General features: G+C 38.9%; 1 protein-coding gene across 1 annotated transcript in view; it reads left to right on the forward strand.

The window, feature by feature from the left end:
• Positions 1-15161, forward strand: part of GLIS3 (GLIS family zinc finger 3) — a gene marked incomplete at both ends in the record, with an annotated part of 431103 nt that overhangs the window by 362886 nt on the left and 53056 nt on the right. Inside the window, one exon of the mRNA XM_081104158.1 lies at positions 5486-5630. Within this exon, the coding sequence (XP_080960284.1) occupies positions 5486-5630 (145 nt within the window). The remainder of the gene's footprint in view (positions 1-5485; positions 5631-15161) is intronic.

A 15161-nucleotide genomic window follows, 5' to 3' on the forward strand; every position in this document is an offset into this window, starting at 1 on the left:
AACATTTCCAGAGGATGTGGGGGGCCTTTGCTCTTTTTCCAATTAGACCAAGATCAACCGATGGGTTTACGGCTAAAGTACAAAAATGTCCTAAGAGGAAAGGTGTGTGTGTGTGTGTGTGTGTGTGTGTGTGTGTGTGTGTGTGTTGGGAAAGGAGAATATTGGGATGGGTTCTTTCTTTAGCCAGTATAACACACTCAGGGAGCGTGACTTTGGGTTGACACACCCAAATCCAAGCCTGACCTTGGCTGGCTGCGTCATTCTAGCTTTTCATCGCTACATTGGAAACCACAACAGTATGCACCTCCTAGGGTTGCTGTTATGAGACACCTGGTATTGAGCACACGGTAGGGATTTTGTATATGGTTGCTGAGTTGAAGTGCAGTCTTTAAGTGTGTGTCGTGGTGACTGTGCACATCCAGCCCTTTGCTGTGGGATTTATGTGCATAATGGTCTTTTTTTCCTGACCTGAAATACTCATCCTATGGTATTGCCTTTCAAAGTGCATCCTGTATCAGGATTTTCCAGAGAACCAGCTTTGGGGAGAGGGAAAGAGAGATAAATTAATTGATTTCAAAGAAAGAAATTGGCTTATGTGACTGTGGGGGACAGTGAGTAAGAAATCTGTAGGGAGGGAACTCTGGCAGGAGCTGATGCTGCAGTGCAGAGGAGGAATTTGATTTTGAGGGAAACCGTAGGTTTTTTGCTCTTAAGGCCTTTCACAGGTTGGATGAGTCCCTCCCAGATTCTAGAAGATAATCTCCTTTACTTAAAGTCAACTGGCTCTGGATGTCAACTCCATCTACAGAATTCCTTCACAGTAACTACCCAATTACCCAATCAAACACTGGGTAATGCAGTCCAGCCAAGTTGACACAGGACTAACCTCAGTGTGTCCATACCTCACAGCTCACTGTGGGCTCTCAGAGAAGGGGAGGCAAAGTGCCTCTATGGCTGTGGATAGTAACAGGGGATGAGATGAGTCTCCCAAGAAGCAAATGGTGGAGACCTTACAAGAAAGAGTTCCCTGCTGCACTAACACTAAAGCCGAAGTGCTAATTGAAGGCTGTGGGGTCCTGCATGACCCCCACCCCACCTGTCAGACCTCATTTCTTGTGTTTCTCTTTCTCACACCCCACTTCCGCCACCCGGCCTCCTTGCAGTTCCTCCTTGATATGCACTTAATTTCCTCAACTCCTTCAAGCCTTTGCTTGAATATGTTTTCTTAACCAGGCCTCCACTCTCCCCAACATTTCCAATCCCACCTAGTCCTTCTCTATTTTTTCTTTTTTTTCCCCCATAGCACTTACCAACTTCTATACAATTTACTTGTTTAGTTAATTTGTTACTGTTTACTCCGTCCTTCAGAACATATACTCAGTATCTTTGTTTTGATTGCTGATATATTTGAATCTTCTGGAACAGTGCCCGGCATATGCCAGGCATATGGTTGAGGCCCAAGAAAGATTTGTTCGATGAATGAATGAGAAAGATAAGGAAGGACAGTGCTGCTCTGGAATGAATAGGGTATGGTTAGGGCAGCCAAGTTGGAACTCCAGGGGCACCATTCACATGGATTACAACGCAAATAAAGGTCCCTGGTGTTGTCCAACACAGCAGCCCTTTAAACTAGATAATCAGTGGGCTCCACTTTCACTTCTTTCCATAAAGAGCAGTAAAGGTTCCATAAAAAAAAAGTGTCTCTCCAAGATCATGTATTAAACTGGATTGAATTTTTTAACCCTTCTTATCCCTGTGAAAGAAAATATCCAAATTCATTTGAAGACATGCATCTCATGGAACCATTTATTATTTTGAAGTCTGAAGAGAGACGTAATAAGAAACGGTTACATAAAGTTCGTGTGTTAAAGACAGTTGGTTTTATATAATTTCCTATTTTCGTAATTTGTTTTCTCTCTTCATAACAAAAAAAAAAATTTAGCTCTCCTCAGGATTCTTAGAGCCTGATGTTTCTGTAAGCGCACTCCCTCGACAAGCAGCCTCATCGTGGCCTGAGAACTTGTTTGAAGTGCACCCCAGGCCCCCTGAGTCAGCAACTCCACGGGGCCTGCCGGTGCATGCCCAGGTCCGAGAACCGCCGTGAGAGACCATCTCCCATGGAAAAACTTTCCTTTGTCATTTTTTTTAATATTCCTAGCAGCTAAGGAGATGTGTTTGAAGTACACATTTTATAATTTGTTTCATATCCATAGTTGAGTTTCTTGCTCCAAAGATGAAACCATATTTTATTGAAAGACATCCCTCCCAGAAGATTCTGCTGTGTGCCTCCTGCCTCACCCATGAGGCATTCCTGGAATGTTGAAGAGCCCGAAATGATCTGGAAGGGCCCTTGCTGGTCGTCTAATCTGGGAGGGAGGGCAAGAAGGACCGTAAACTTACATATCATTTCATTACTGCATTTCTATGCATAGTGCTCTCCCTTGGCAATTTTGCACAAGGTCCTCAAGGCTTGTTCAATTTAAGAAGCAGTTTCTAGAACCATGCCTAATCCCAGAGAAAACCAAATTAACTCTCACCACAGAGTCAGATGGAATCACACTCTTGGAAAACAAGAATACTTATTGAAACTGAGGAAGAAGTGCCTGCCTTTGACTCCAGGAGGAACCCTGGCCAAGAAATTCCTTGGAAAGACTTCATCCATACTGATAACTGCAAAACCCTAGAGTAGCTGGTAATAGAAAGCAGAGAGACATCACGTATGTGCTTAGCAGAACATGTGGGCCCCAGATCACATGTTAACAAAGGAAGATAAATTAAAAGTGATCACCAGAACTCATTCTTAGCCTTGATTTTTTTCCAGTGTTCCTTACACAGCATGTGTTAGGTTAGTACCAAAATAACAAACATACTTTCCAAAGGCCCTGAGAGGGCTAGGCAGAAACTCAGACAGTCTTGGTCAGAGATTCCAGTGAGGCAAAGCTGAGGAAATGATAATAGAATTATGTCTCATTCACTCCGTGTGTTAAATGCTTCTCCCCTATAATTAGGGTCATATTCTTGGACTAAGACCTGGGCATATGTTTGTCTCTTTATGAAGCTTTTGAGATCCAAGAAATATTGCTCTCTAAATAGTAACTTTGCTGATGTTCTGTGTGTGTGTTTTTTTCTGATCAGAGTCATTGTTGCTGGCATGATGGAAGTGTTTAACCAGCTCTCTATATAAAAAAAGCCACAGTTTCTAGCATTTGCCAGTTTCTATGGTGTATATATTCTTACCATGATCAATTTCAAGCTATCAATCTGACATCATTACATGGAAAGTTTGGAAAAGATACACCCGATTGACACTCTTGAATTGGTTTAACACCAGCCTCCAACAAGTCGTTGGAATGCAGAGAATTTGGAAGCAGAGGAAAGTATTTAAAAACAAAACAGAGGAAATAAATTCATGATAATGACAGTAGGAGCAAACATCAGTTTTAATATTGGATTACATTTTCTTACAGTGTTTTTTTGTCTATGTGTTTTTATGTCATTGTTATTTTGTCTATATAATTTTGTATTTTGCTTTTATCATCATGAGCATTATTTTAGTGGTTACATAATATCCCATCAAATTGATAATAAGTTCATTTATTGGCCCTAATTGTGGACATTTAAGTAACATTATCTAAATTTTTATTGCTATAAATAACACTCTATATCATTGGAATATTGTGTATAAATCTTCCTTCACCTTTCTTCTCGGTATATCCTTAAGTCAAATTTTATGATCAAATGGTTTAAATTATGGGTTTTGGAAAAATATTGTGAGATACCATCTAGAAAGTTTGTACCAATGTACACTTCTACATTGTTTAAGATGGAGGAGGTCAATGGGAGAGGGGGGCGAAGGAGGGACATCTGAAATACTTTTAATAATAAACAAATTTAAAAAAAGAATGCCTCTCTCACTGTACCTTAGCTACCACTACTTTTTTAAAGGTTTTATTAACTTAATAAGTTAAAAACTTTAATATTGCATTTCTTTTAAGTGTGCTGTATGTTTTTTTAATGTTTATTGTCATTCTGTTTTGCCTATTTAAAGTCATGTTTATGCCAAGGCTGCGGGGTGAGGCAGTCCCCACCCAGGAGATTCTGCTGTGTGCCTCCCACCTTAATCATTAGGTAATTCCTAGACCAGAGATGATTTAAGAGCTTTAACTGATCTGGAAGGACCTTTCCTGGTTGTCTAATCTGGGAAGGAGGATGAGAGGGACACTAAACATACTCCCTCTCCCCACTACATCTCTGGTTCATCTTCTGTTTCTCTTCTCTAGGCCCCAGGCTCACACCACTCCAGCCTTACTGTTCCTCAGATAATCCAGGCACACCACAAGGCAGACAGGTTCTTCCTCTCTTTATGTCTGTATGGCTCACTCCCTCGCTTCTTTCAAAGCTTTTTGCAAGTGTCATGTCCAAGAGGTTTTCTCTGATTTCCTTTCTAAAATTGCCATCCCTCCCTCCTCCATCCTCACTGTCTTTCTTATCTGCACTATTATTCCGCTCTGGAGTATACTTTCCCTAACATGGGATTCCTCGAGTCTAGAGGTGTGTCTGACGATAAATATTTGTTGGATGCATAAGTATACTCCAGCCTGGGTCTGAAGGTTTAGTTTTGTCTTGATAAAGACAATATTAACATGTATTTCCTTTAAACACTGGAGACGGTAACTACTTGCAATATCTGTAACAAATACATTGCTAGATTTTTAAGATATTGTATTTTTATATAAGCAGAAGATATTTTTATGTAACAATCTCACATTGTGATTTTTTCCTATTCAAATTATATTTACAGAATTCTTTTTCATAAAGAGATCAGGTAACTTTTCACCTAGATTTTATTCCAACATTCTGATGATTTGATTTTTTTGTACTCTAATAAATAAAGACTTTATTTTGTTATTGTGATAAAATGACCATCTAAATGTTTTTTGTTATGTAACTTACTGTTGGGATTCTGTTTCTGTTAATGACATTGGTTTTCTTTTAACCATGTTCCATAATATTTTAAAATTTAACTTGTGTATTTTCCTGTCATGTAATATCTATAGGCACCAAATCTCAATGGACATTTCTGAATTATCTCCAAGATATTTTCATAGTGATATCTCTGTATTTTAAAAGCACTTTCCAATCTGGACTAAATATACTTGAGTTTGTTCTGTTATCGCTACAAGTTCTGATAAGATACAGAGCAAATACAAGGAAATGTAATAGGCAGTTGAGTTCTCAGAAGTCAGAATAACAGGACTAAGGTCAAATCTGCCTGTAGCCACACTATTTTTCCTGAAGCACCTGCCAGGTGTTATGAGGATTAAAAAACTGACCCTTTTATTGACTCTCTTAAGCCCATAGTTGTTGCTTGATAAATATTTGTGGATTGAATTGCATTGAACCTTAGGGCATGATGCCATTCCAGGACAGTATCCCAAGTAACAGCTTTCCTTTCCATCTGTCTTCTGTTTTCTCCTTTTCTTAGTTGCGGTCCAGTGCAGAGCTCCATCCTGACTTGCTCACAGATTGCCTCACCGTGCAGCCCCTGCAGTCAGCCACGTCCCCACAAGATGCTGCCACTGATGGGGCAGTGGGATGCTCCCCGGGGCCCGGGCCCGAACTCTATCCAGGTAATGACAGCAAAGGCAGACCCAACCACATCAACTGATTTTCTCTAGGCACCTTCACTCTGGTTAAAGGGAATGCTCACATGAAAGAAATTCTTCTAATATCGTCTGTATTTTGCTTTATCAGTGGACTACAAATTATCACCCTCCATACTGTCCTGTCTGAATTCTGAGCACAGTTTGGCAGCAGACTTTTTTCTCATTAATAAACAAAGTAAAATAATGCATTAACTCTTTTAGTTCTGGGTTTCTGCCAAAAGTTCAATGCACCCAACCTTCCCAAGTATCTCAAATTTATTAACTGATATAGACTCAAAGGAAATGCTTCCCCCTTAAGCAGATAACAGATTTCTTAATGGAACAGTCATTGTCTTCTTTGCATTTTAAAAGGAAGCTCCAGGTTTCTAAGAAAAATAGCGTACCAGTAAACCAACTTATAAGAATGTCCATTATTGTTTGTTAACCATTGCAGGGGTGGGGGGAGATAGAATGGCATTCCCAGACCCCTAGACCCATATCCTTCTGCCTGGGTTTGAATAATAGATGACTCCATATTTGGAAAATGTCATGTGTGTAGTGAAAAATAAGAAAGGATTAATTTGCAATAAGAAAGCTTTTTTCCCCCATTTACTTTCTTAACTTGGATTTTTATGCATCTTTCACTCTCATAGTGATGATGTACCCCTGCAAACATAACTGATTAGCATCCTCATGTTTGGAAAGCCCTTATTGTCATGCTGTGACTCTGATAGTAAATGTCCCACCGGCTCCATTTCAGGCAATGAGAATTTTCTATTGTCTGTGGATTACAAATCCCACTCCCACCCCCATCTGATTCCAGGGCCAGGTTTTGGCAGCAGACTTTTTTTTTCTTTTTAAATGTTCTAATAAGCCATAAAGAATTAAGACTTTACTGATGCATAACAGTGGAATAAGAGAAAGACATGCTTGTGTAACTTGATAAACTCTACAGTTCCCAGTTGGTCCAAAGGCAGGGGAAAGGGCATTAAGCAAATACAGTGTTTCAAGAAGGTCAGTCATCAAGACACCAAGAGTCAGTGGCCCTTTATCAGTTACTTTGGCTACTTACTCTCGGAGACCAACACAGCTGCGTTTTGAGAACCTGGGACATGGGATTAAACCTTATCTGAAGGGCTGAACAAATCTTACAGAGGTTTGTGGTACAGGTACATCTATACACATGAAATATGTCAATGTACAATGTTTTCAGCACACATAAATATTTTGTATTAGATATATACATGAAAAAAGCGTGACTAGCTTGACCAGCTTTTGTTTGTACATATGTCTGTTTGATTTGCCACATATTTGATATATGAACATTTATTTTAGCACATTAAGTTAACAATCAGTTTAAAACAGCCAATATAGCACTATTTTTTTTAATCCTCACCCAAAGATATGTTTTTATTGATTTTTTTTTTAGAGAGAGGGGAAAAGAGAGAGAGAATCATCTATCAGTTGCCTCCCATATGAGCCAAGACCGGGAATCAAACCTGCAACCTTTTGGTGTACAGGACAACGCCAACCAACTGAGCTATTGGCCAGGGCCCTCTAATTCTCCAGTCTATAAATTCATGATTTTACTAAAGACCTGGAACACAACAGTTAAGAATCAAATCTAACCCAAACCAATTGCAAAATGGCCCAACATCTAATATATTTTCTGGTGATGGGATAGTCTTGTTCATTTAAATCTCTTGGAAATGGATTTGGAAAGCAATGAGATCACTGTCTTTGCTGTGTGTAGCATACATCTGTGTGGCTCATTTTCAAAACTTAGGAGTCACCTTTGTCTTGGTGTGTATTTTTATATTTCTGGTAGTGTTTTTAAAATTTTTAAGAGATTTAGTTTGAAATGGCTTTGTCATTCCAAATAATTCCTCTCTTTGCACATGATACATTTAAAAAATTATTATAGTTATTTTACAATTGCAGTTTACTTTCAATATTATTTTGTATTGATTTCAGGTATACAGCATAGTAGTTAGACAATCATATACTTTGCAAAAACGGTCCCCTGATATTTCCAGTACTCAACCTGCACCAAGCATAGTTGTCATAATATTATTGACTCTATTCCCTATGCTGTACTTTACATCCCTGTGACAGTTTTGTAACTGCCAATTTGTACTTCTTAATCCCTTCACCTCTTACTCCCAGTCCCCCCTCCCTACCCACCTCCCCAGCAACCACCAGTCTCCTCTGTGTACATGAGTCTGTTTCTCCTTTGGGTCTCAAAAAAGATTTTGAGCTCTTAATTTTGAGCCTCCAGCTCATGTGGATGAGGTGCCATAATTGGCAAAGAGTCTAAGTTACCACAGTATCAACAGAGTATCTTCAGATTGATTTGCATTTTCTGCAACTATGGGGACAGGCATTTGAAACAGGCATGTGGCCATCTTCCTTTCTCCTGGAATTGTACTCCTTGAGTAAGCTTATAACTGTGAAAGTTTATCTTCCCTATTTCTTTTTTTTATTCCTGCTTCCCTCAGGTTCTATTTTACTTTCTTTCTTCTTGCCTTTTCTTTTAAAAAACTGGTTATGCCTTCTGTTTTCCTATGTAGGCAACAAACAGAACAAAACAAGACAGAAAGAAAAACTAAAAAAAACACAATAATTTTAAGCCTTTCTTCTTCCTTTTAAAGTTCTAAAAATCCACTTGCCAGGAGCACGTGTTCACACCAGTTTCAAACCTGTGCTAAAGATCTGTGGAAAGAAGCCAAACAGTGAGGGATGCCAAAGGAAAAGGAAACTGTTTATCAATTAGTTACATGTAAAATCTGAAGTGTTAGGGCAATTTGACAAAGATTAAGACTTGGCTTAGTGGCAAAAGTACTTGGAGTCATTCCCTTTACATTCTGTTATACAGAATTGAGAAAATATTTGTTTAATGATTGTCAAGCACTTAGACTTTTAAGTGCTAGCAAATTGATTTACAATAAAAATATTTTGATGGACACCTGTTCAGTATATATGGGCATAGGATCAGAAGTAGTTTAGCAAGGAGCACCATGATTTTTTAGAAGCTACCATTGAGGACTCATGTTTTGAAGAAGTCATGACTTTGAAATGGAAACTTTTAGTGGGTAGCAGAAAAGGATTTGTGAGACTCTGGGAGAGGGGTAGTTGGCAGAGCATGAAGATGAACAGGGAAGATGGCAGTTCTGACACGTACAGCTCTTGTGAGTCTCCTAACATGTTGGCTTCCCTTATTGAAACAAACCTTTCAGTTGACAAGTTGGAGTTTGACTGGAAAGGAATGCCTGAAAAGACTTTTATTTCTGTGGGAGAAAATAGTACCCTAGGCTAAAGCAGCCAAATATCACTTGAGGCCCTACTGAAGGTGATTTTAAAAGCGAGGTGTTTATTTATCTACTTGGAAATCCCGGGGCTCCCCAGGCCGGCTCCTCGGCTAACCTGAGAGCGATTTAGTGATCTAACAGGAAGTCTGGACAGTTCTCAATCAGGGCTCACTTATATTGTCTGTCCTTTTGTTCAAAAGTGCTGTACCTCAGATAGTACTGTCTTGGCCAGCCTGTAAATTCAGGTAATTGTCTGATCATCCAAGGGAGAAATATCATAGCCAGTAGATCGAGGTGTGAATGCCACTTTTAAGGTTTAATGCCTTGTAGATATTCTCATCAGCTCCCTGGATGAAGGGATGAAGCAGATAAGCCTACAGTTGTCTGCAATATCATGGACAGCCTGGGCCAGTGCCTGGTCCTGACAGAGAGTCTGTTCACTATCAAAGAACGCTGTATGGAAGATCTGTCTGGTGAGTGATCACAAAAGTTACGGTTCCCTCCAGATCAAAACTGTACTAGAGGCTCAGTACAACATAAGCTTTGCAAATGGTCTTAGCCATGAAGACCTCGTAGAGACCAGTGTGGTTGAGATGTTTGAGATTCACAGAACACCATCATCAAGTGAGGAGCTAATGCAGCTGGAACAAGGAGATCTGAAAGAATGAGGGAATTTTATTGGTACCACTTCTATTGGGTTTTGAAATAATTACCATGTTTTTAGAGCTATTGAATTATCCCAATTCTGAATGTAACTTTAGATCTTTCAGGGGGAAAAAGTGTTATATTCATATATTATAGGGAATTGTAGAATGAAAATAAATACATTTTTAGAGCAGGAACTTTTGAAGTCATATATTGTCATTCCCTCCTCTCCCCCCTCATTACTGAGAAATGAAGGCTTCTCTATTACAATAGCATCACTTTTTGTAATAAATAGCACCATATTAAATTTATACAGGATTTAACGTACTTTGTGAAATAGTTAATGTTTCATTTTAATGTAATTTCATGGGATATGTTTTAAAACATTTTCTACATTCTTAAGTTAATATATTTGCTATCTTGGGACAACTTGCAGAGTTGTAGGGGTTAGAAATAATTTTCTATAAAACTGCCTCATATAATCTACTCTCAAAAAGTGGTTATTAATTTAGGGGCTTCATTAGAATGTTCTTAATTGGCACACAAATTTCCCAATTGGTTAAACTTTATAGGAGAATTGTTGAAAATCAAATAACATAATCTATATAAATGTCCATAATCTATATAAATGGTTATAGAGCATTATAAAACATGCAACAGTTATTACTTCAAAATTTTGGCTTTGTTTGAAATTTACCAGGGGTGAAAAAGGGACAGAACAGCATGAAACTGGTGGTGGACAGAAGGTGGTAGAATGGGGCAACAGAAGCGATTTATAGGGAAACATTTGGCAACAACATCTTTCTGATGTTGCCTTGAACTGCTGTCAGAATCCTGTATTGTTCATGTAACATCTCTTGCATCTGTGGTTTATCCACCTACTGTAGTTGGATTGCAGAATCAATGAGCATAGGAACAAGCCTCATTTTTCACTTTTGTAGAAACTGATAGTTAAATCTACAGATTCGGCCCTCCCTGATCATGAGCCAGTCCTTTAGTGTGTATTAACTCACCTGGCAAACCCGTGAAAATACAGATTGCTGTTCCTCACCCCCAGAGTTTCTGAGTCAGTAGGTCTGAGTGAGTCTGAAGAATTTGAATTACTGCTACATGTTTCTAGCAAGTTCTCAGATGTCACGAGTGCTGCCAATCAATGAACCACACTTTGAAAACCATTGCTCCGGATCATAAAATGTAGGAATGTGACTTCTAGCAAAACACGATCTTAATTTTGACTGATAGGAGTTACAAAAAGAATTACTCCTAATTAACCAGATTTTGGGAGGGGGGAGTCCTTTCACAGTGGATATGTATGTCACATCACCATGATGTACATTTTAAATGTCTCACAATTTTATACTTCAAATGTCTTTCATACTTCAGTAAAATTAAAATTTAAAAGAATTTACAAATTGGAGCAAAATTTTTATCTAAAAACAATGTGATGGAAATCTGTCCACAAGACAATTTAAGGCTGTGGTTGATCTGCTGTATGTATATACAATGATAAATGGAATAACACTATTCTGGTACTTAAAATAAATAATTACAAAGATAATAAAACTAAATCAAGTAGTGAAAAAGCAAAGAAGAGTTTCCCTATAGGATATAATTCTATTCCTCGCTATAGAAAAACTATAGATGGATAGTAAGCATGTCTTCCCACCAGTACTCTAGTGGCACTGCACATATTTTGATTAAGAGTGAAATCTTATAACCACCCAACTGAAGAAAATTAAAATTCCTATTCCCAGCCAGCACGGGGCACTTTTGTATGTATGCTGCTCATGTTAATGACTTTTTATGTTTGAAAGCTGCTTAATTTGGTGCTTCAATTTTCTACATATTCCTTTATATTCATGTTAGTTTTCATACAAGATTAAGCTGAGTTATTCAGTTTTACAATATGTACAAGTTTTTGCTGTAAAAATATTATTGTGGGTGAATAAAACCAATTCCACAACTTTTGAGGAGGAGAGGAAAATAGTGACACTGGGCAACTGTAGTTTTATTTCCTTAGGGCAAAGTTAGGATTGTCTTTTTACTATTATTTCTTTTTCCCCTCATTTTATGTTATTCTGCAGGCACTAAAATGGGGTGTGAAAAGGAAAGGTTGGATCTACCTTGTTGTGTATGGACCCCAAGCAGGTTTTAGGAAAAAGATGGGTGGCAAGACAGAGAATCAGGACAGAATTTCTCAAATGAGGAACTAAAACCTTCTGTGATTAGGAAGTCATGGACCAAACTTCTGGGCCCAAAGTTCTGACTTTCTGCTTCAACTGAATTACCTTCCAAGGAAAGAGAGATAGAAGTAGTTATGTCTCTTTCAGGTGAAGAGTAAAGAACATAGAAAGTGGGTATTTTCAGGGTGTTTGTAATCATAGCAAATATTTATTTTTTTATACATGTGTGAGCGCTGAAAATAAATGAGAAGAAGAGTATATAAAACGTTAAAATGAAGGACGTTACTGAATTAGATTTTTTATGTTTTACTATTAATGGTAATAAGAGAGCACGTTGCAGGTGCTGAAGAGAAGGTTATTGTGGAATTGACTCATTCCAGGGGCCCAGAGCACTGTTTCTGATCACTGGCTCTTACAGTGTCTTCCTCATATTGTCAAAGAATGACTGGCCTGTTCCGGTGCCCTGAGTGCCTGGAACAATTAAGGCTGCTTGGACAGCAGGCACTGATTCATCAGCAGTTATAACTGCCTCCTTGGTGTCTTATCTGAGTTTTCCTGCCTGAATTTCAAGGCTGCTCTGGCATCACTTTCGTGCCACCATTTCTAGTTGCCACCTGGGCTTTGCTTCTGGGCTCCGGTCCTGTTCTCCCAGGGAAGGTAACTGCTCAGGTCTGGCCTCTGCTCTGACTACCCGCCAGCTCACCCTAGAGGTCTGTTGACGTGTAACTATGTCCTAAGTCAGGGGTTTATCATCTCCCTTGGAACCTTTCCCTGGGGATTTAGTAAAAGTCCTATTTGTGTCTTGTAGGAGAGATGGCAGAAAGGGAACCTAATCACTATTGAAAAGAAAGGGGGATAAATGCTTATCAGCATGCATGGGAAAAGGCACAGTGTGCTTAGCAAGTTTTGTGAGAGGTGGATGCACTTCAGGAACAATGCAGTGCAACACCTGCCTCTGCCACTGGTCAAGGAGCGGTCTAGGGTCTATCGTTGTGAAGTGTACTAAGGTACTACAGTACATAAAAAAGTAAGGGTGGGCAGCATTTAATGTCTCTGTTCTTAAGTCATATATTGGCCATGCTTTATGCCATCCCTCTGACTATCTGCATAGCCAACCTGTATTTAAATGGAATATTTACAAATAGAAATGGTACTTATTCCTTTTACTCAAATTTATTTTCCTCTCAATAAGATTGGTTTTCTGATTGAATGACACACAGAATGCTTAGAACACTGCTTAGCACATAGTAACTGTCCAGTACCTATTAGCTATTATCATTGTTGCTTTTATCCAAACTCTAGAAAAATACATATTATAGTTCTGTAAAGCAGATAGGGAACAGGTACCACAAATTACATTATTTGCAGTTTTGTTTTCCGCCATTTCAGTTACCTGTGTTCAATGGCAGTCCGAAAATATTAAATGAAAAATTTCAGAAACAAGTCGTAAGTTTTAAAGGGCATGCCATTCCGAGTAGAGTGATGAAATCTCACGCTGTCTGGCTCCATCCCACCCAGGACGTGAATCATCCCTTTTCCCAGGATATCCACACTGTATACACTCCCCACCCACTCGTCACTTAGTAGCCATGTATTACAGTGTTTGTGTTCAAGTTACCTTTATTTTACATAATGCCCCAAAGCAAAGACTAGTGATGCTTGCAATTCAGATTTGCCAGCACAAGCCTCAAAGTGCTTCCTTTAAATGAAAAGCTGATTACAGCACAATAAGATATTTTGAGAGAGACAACATTAATGTAATTTTTATTACACTATATTGTTGTAATTGTTCTATTAGTTACTGTTAACCTCTTACTTTCTGTAATTTATAAATTAAAATTTTTAATAGATATGTATGCGTATGATAAAACATAGTATGCATAGGGTTTGATACTCTAAGTCAGTGGTTCTCAACCTTCCTAATGCCGCGACCCTTTAATACAGTTCCTCATGTTGTGGTGACTCCCAATTTCATTGTTACAAATTGAACATAATTAAAGCATAGTGATTAATCACAAAAACAATATGTAATTATATATGTGTTTTCCGATGGTCTTAGGCGACCCCTGTGAAAGGGTCGTTTGACCTCCAAAGGGGTTGCGACCCACAGGTTGAGAACCGCTGCTCTAAGTGGTCTCAAGAATCCATTTGGGGTTTTTGGAGCATATCACCCATGGATAAGAGGGGTTCAGGGGTGGGCAAACTTTTTGACTCGAGGGCCACAATGGGTTCTTAAACTGGACCGGAGGGCCAGAACAAAAGCATGGATGGAGTGTTTGTGTGAACTAATACATGTTAACACTGCTGCTGGTGAAGGAGCAGAGGGGAGAGCAAGAGAAGCCTCCGTTCTTTCAGCTCCGCAGGCCGGATAGAACAGCCGAACGGGCCGGATCCGGCCCGCGGGCCGTAGTTTGCCCACGGCTGGGTTAGATATAGTACCCTACCCACTACTACCACTTAAAAGAAAAAAAATGGGAGGAAAATGGAAGCATGAAGAAATTGGGAATTTAATCGACATCATTGAGTGAATAAATTAGAACTAAAATATAGTTCTTCATGTTTTTTACTTCAGTAATTTACCCAGTAGTTCATTTAGCATTTTTTAAATTAAGGAATTATGTAGGTCTCTAAAGAAAAACAACCACAACATCACTTGGTGGCAATGCCTCCAAATTCACAAAGTATATATTAGCTTTAGATAGATATTAGGGTTTCCATATTTATTTATTATTACTTTTTAAATATATTTTATTGATTTTTTTACAGAGAGGAAGGGAGGGGAATAGAGAGTTAGAAACATCGATCAGCTCACTCCTGCACACTCCCTACTGGGGATGTGCCCACAACCAAGGTACATGCCCTTGACTGGAATCAAACCTGGGACCCTTCAGTCCACAGGCTGACGCTCTATACACTGAGCCAAACCGGCCAGGGCTAGGTTTTCCATATTTAAAGATTGGTATGGTTTCTATGGTTTTATTTTATAGAGACAGCATGCAGTCATTAGCTCCAATCCTGGCTTTTCATTCACTAGATGTTTAGTGTAAGGAAGTTACTTTTCCTCATCTATAAAACAGTGGTAAGAATATTGATTCCCTAGGACTGCTGTAAGGATTAAGTGGTATCACATATAAGAATCCCGTACACCCCTGCAAGCTGGGATGTGCTCAATCAATCCTCTTTTCTTTTTTTCCTTCCTCTCTGCTTAAAAGCTTAGAGAATTACTCATGAACCAAGTGGATGCCTAAACAGGGACTAGAGCCCCTTCTACTCCTTCCTTTCAGCACTGAGTGCCAGTACTTGGAGTTCAGAAGTAGCTGTCCTGAGATACAGCATTCCTTTCCATAAGAATTCAAGTCAAGATGAGGACTCAGAGCTCC

This window comes from Myotis nattereri (assembly GCF_964212035.1).
Source record: "Myotis nattereri genome assembly, chromosome: 12".
Lineage (NCBI taxonomy): Eukaryota > Metazoa > Chordata > Mammalia > Chiroptera > Vespertilionidae > Myotis > Myotis nattereri.